The following is a 5,000-nucleotide window of genomic DNA, read 5'->3' as shown; positions in this document are numbered from 1 at the left end:
TTAAATGACCGTCGTCTTGGCAAAATCAAAAACTCTCAAACCTGGGACTTTAATGAAGACTTCAGGAGGTCCCAGGTTTGAGATTTTTTTTGAAAAGATGAGGGTCATTTATATCGATATTTGAAGGACGAGCTTTCTATTAAAATATGTAAGATTGTGTTTTTCCAGAGTACGCCAATTAGCTGGTTAAATCCATTAACAAATCAGCATTTATTTTGTAAACTTTTTTTAACTATCTCATCTCATCGATGATTTACAATATTTTCCCAAAATGGCAGGCTTACACAGCTGGAAAAATAATAAATTTTTAACTCAAAAAATCTCTCTACAAATCGACTTTATACTTTATGTTCATATTTATTAAACAAGCTCATTGTGATGTACAAAATAAATATGAATAAGAAAAAAATGTATATTGTGTCGTAACAAATATGACGATTTAGCCGTAGTTGGTAAGGAGAGGGTTATAGCATTTGAAATAATAAACCACAAAATAACAATGTATGATATCAATTTGATATATATTGATATTGATATTACGAGAAGAAGAAGCGTTTATCGCCTAATTATATTGTTCAATGGTTACACATAATATGAAATAGCAACACGATATCTGTTTTCAGTAGATCAGGAGAATGGAGTTCCACAAGGATGGGTTTTATTACCGTGTCCTTTTAAATGTTCTACACAATTTATATACCGAGTGGTAGGTTATACTTTTGCCTTTCATATGACAAAGAGTCGCATATCCATAATTTGGTCAAATTGGGTTATTGACAATGTCATATTCTCTAGCCCAAATCGCATTTCCCTATCTGAGTTTTGTAATTATTAGTCAATAATATATATATTATATATTATATATGATATTATATATATATAATATATATATTAAAAAATCAAAAATTATGCCTTTTGCGCCACGATATCATAAGACATCGTCGCCTAGGCATTCCACGAAGCAATAATAACAATATAGATAACTCATCAAACAAGATGTCTGATGTCAACAGGAATCACCCATGTTGTCACAGTGAGCAAATTGGGGGTTAATAATCTTGCTCAAGGAAAAAAACGAAAGTGCCTGAAGCGGGGCTCGAACCTGGGTCCTTCCGGGTCACAGTGCAATGCCTTAACCTCTCGGCCACTTCGCCCCCGATTATTATTAATTCAAAAGTGTATAGAATGCTATCAAAACCCCAAAATGATTACCCTGTTGACTTCGATCTTGTCTCCCAAACTGTAAGACAAGGCACCACCAACTTGGTTCCTGCTCTTGGGACGAATCACAGAATGTGTTTTCTGGGATGTGAAATAGAACAAGGCGTTAATCTTAATGACGTCATTTATTGTGATCCAACACATGGAACCGGTACAAATGGTTATATGGTCTACTGGTACGCCTTCGGATCGAACAATCCTAGGTTCGAGTCCCGAGTTTCCCCTTGAAAAAGGCTCTTTACTCACATTATCTCACCGTACTCATGTGTAAAATGAGCACCTCACCATTAACAGACAGAGACCGTTGTCTCTGTCCGAAAAAACATGTATTATCGCTTAACATCGTCAAACTTTTGTTTTGTACTAGGAAAAATTCATTTGGATATCTCAATTTGCCAAATCCTAAAAATTGACAGGGTTAATGTGATGGTAAGTGTATACAGAATACAAATGTGTGTGTGTGATGTGTGTATGTGTGTGTGTCATTGTGTGTATATGTGTGTTTGTCATTGTGTGTATGTGCGTGTGTATGTGTGTGTATGTGTGTATGTGTGTATATGTGTGTGTATGTGTGTACGTGTGTGTGTGTCATTGTGTGTATGTATACACTTATCATCGCATTAACCCTGTGAATTTTTAGGATTTGGCAAATTGAGTTATTCACATGAATCGTTCACAGTACAGAATACTTTATATATATATATATATATATATATATATATATATATATATATATATATAATAGCCAAATGATAAATAGTTTATAATTTTCATTTGAATATTTTATTTATATATATTTAACTCTCCTTTAGCATTAAAGTCGACGATGTTTACTGTTTTATATTTGTTTATTGTATATATATATATATATATATATTATATATATATATATATATATATATATATATATAATAAATTTATGTGGATAATTAAATTGGACATAATATATCAATCTATAATCAGCTTACATTGTTGATGTGCTCCAAAATGTCCTCTATCTGTTCTTGTGCTTGTCGGATGTTGTGTTTATCACCATGGTAACATGGGGTAGCTTTGTACAAACGGCCCAGAAGAAGCGGGTATCTGAACGGGGAAAATTTGATGGGTTTAGAGTTTAATCTTATACTATTTCCCATTGCTTTCGATTCTTTACTATCTCTCTCTCTCTCTCTCTCTCTCTCTCTCTCTCTCTCTCTCTACATATATATATATATATATATATATATATATATATATATATATTAGATTAAATATATCTATCTCTCTCTATTTCTATCTATCTATCTATCTCTTTCTCTCCACCTCTTTCTCTCTCTCTTTCTCTCTCTCTCCCTCTCTCTCTCTCTCTCTCTCTCTCTCTCTCTTGCTCTCTCTCTATGTAAGGGTAATGGCATTTTTTTTTATTTTACTGAAATTTTATACCAAAAAAAAAACCCCCAAAGAACATGTATTTTATATCGGAAAAATCATTTTTCCTCAAAAAAGAATGACAAAAAGAAAACCGCTGAAGTATCGATTATACACAAATCAACAAAAGCGATTCGATACCAACGAGAACAGGAATTCCACTTTCGTTGAGGCACAGTTCGATTCCATTTCTAAATACTCACAACATCCACCAGCCGGATATAACAACGTATCGACATGCAAAACTATGAGTAGCCTTAAACGTCTATAGTCTGAATTTAATAGTAACTGCATTACTGTTCTACTTACTTCATCACCCTTTGGACTGGACTCATCAAGAAAGATTTCAGGTGCATCCGTCGGAGTTTTGGGTTCTCGTTCTGGGCGACTCGAAGAAACAGCTTTAGAAGTTCTTTTTCCTTTTCCATTTGTTCCAGCGTGGCGCTTGACTCAGCCTGTAAATCAAATGTTAGTATATTGAAAAATGTAAAAATTGCAAAAAAAGATAACACTCCCCCCCCCCCCTCTAAATTAATAATGCTATATTTTTAAGACAAAATAATACTCATATCTGACCTCTAATTGAAATGAATTAAGACACAAAACGTTAAACTCGTATTACCTTCAACGTTTATAATCTATTTTAGGGACTTTAATGAGAACTAATCACCGACGTGGCGATCTAAAACCATAAACAAATCATTATTAAAGTTATATTCAAACCTATACAATTACATCTATTCATCTTAATTAAAAATGTCTTGAAGAAGACAATTTGCGCGTCATGTACAATATATAACTTAAGAAGTGAGGAATACACAGAGAAGTTCTTGATACAGAATAAAACAGATGCCGTTAAGCATTCTCGAACCCGGGTCTGCAGCGTTTAAGTAATAATAATAATAATAATAATAATAATAATAATAATAATAATAATAATAATAATAATAATAATAATAATAATAATAATAATAATACACATTTATATAGCGCTCATTCTCGTGTAAAACACAAGCTCTGGGCACTTTACAATATAAATATCAATTTTAAGTGAAAAAAAATAATAACAACAATAATAATTCATAGCCAAATCAAGGATTCATATAGAGTCAAGAAAAACAAATACAGTAAAAATGTGTCTTGAGATTCCAAGTAGTACCATGTCACGTTGACTCAACTCGCTCGCACATAAAAGACAATGTGCGCTTGGCTAAGAAGCCCTCAAAACTGCCATCCGGAAATATAACGGACCAACACACAAAACTATGTTAATACAGTTTAATGAGAGGCACAGAGTTTTGTGTGCTGGTCCGTTATACTTCCAGACAGTAATGTTGTGAGTTTTTTAAGCGCATACTATCTATTAATCTTCCATTCATTTCTTTATTATGTTATCTGTCTAGGGTTCCTACCTGATGAACACAATAGTTTTCGAAGGCCAGGAACATGGTGGAAGAGTCGACGAACACACTTCCAACCTCCACCAAACTGAGGGCCTGAGGATCGGGTGGGAAGCATTGGATTGTATGACTGGGTGATGGTGACGGTTAAGATGATGATGATGATGATGACGATGATGATGATGATGATGATGACGATGACGGTGATGATATGATGGTGATGATGATAACATTAATTTATATAGGTCGCTGTAACAATGAAGAACTACTACTACCTCTACTACTACTACACTACTACTGCTACTACTACTACTACTACTACTACTACTACTACTACTACTACTACTACTGCTACTACTACTACTACTACTACTACTACTACTACTACTACCTCTACTACTACTACACTACTACTGCTACTACTACTATACTACTACTACTATACTACTACTACTACTACTACCACTACTCTACACTACTACACTACTACTACTACTATACTACTACTACTACTACTACTACTACTACTACTTACTACTACTACTACTACTACTACTACTACTACTACTACTACTACTACTACTACTACTATATACTATACTACTACTACTACTACTACTACTACTACTACTACTACTACTACTACTACTACTACTACTACTACTACTACTACTACTACTGCTAGTATAAGTATTAGTTCACCAGATATCCTGTTTGATGGATTATCTATATTTCCTTCATGAAACCCCTAGGCGACGTGATCTAACGGTGCCCAAGTAAAAGGGCTTATTTTCATATTTTTAAACATTTTATAATGCATTCTATTCCCCCTAAGTACTACTAATACTAATAGTCCAACAAGGTGTCCGATGCCAATAGGAATCACCCATGTTGTCCAAGTTAGCAAATTGGGAGATAAGAATCTTTGCCCACGGGAAATAAACCCCGAAAGTTTCTGAAGCGGGACTCGAA

General features: G+C 33.8%; 1 protein-coding gene across 1 annotated transcript in view; it reads right to left on the bottom strand.

The window, feature by feature from the left end:
- Positions 1–5,000, bottom strand: part of LOC144958780 (uncharacterized) — a 24,947-nt gene that overhangs the window by 7,106 nt on the left and 12,841 nt on the right. The window contains exons 7-10 of the mRNA XM_078890985.1: positions 4,041–4,124; positions 2,938–3,083; positions 2,190–2,304; positions 1,213–1,302 (exon numbers count right to left, since the gene is read on the bottom strand). Of these exons, the coding sequence (XP_078747111.1) occupies positions 1,213–1,302; positions 2,190–2,304; positions 2,938–3,083; positions 4,041–4,124 (435 nt within the window). The remainder of the gene's footprint in view (positions 1–1,212; positions 1,303–2,189; positions 2,305–2,937; positions 3,084–4,040; positions 4,125–5,000) is intronic.

Source organism: Berghia stephanieae, chromosome 13 (assembly GCF_034508935.2).
Source record: "Berghia stephanieae isolate SIO BIC M18660-M18661 chromosome 13, UCSD_Bste_1.3, whole genome shotgun sequence".
In the NCBI taxonomy this organism is placed as follows: domain Eukaryota; kingdom Metazoa; phylum Mollusca; class Gastropoda; order Nudibranchia; family Aeolidiidae; genus Berghia; species Berghia stephanieae.
Note: the sequence above shows the minus strand (reverse complement) of the source record. Positions and strands in the feature narration are given on the sequence as shown.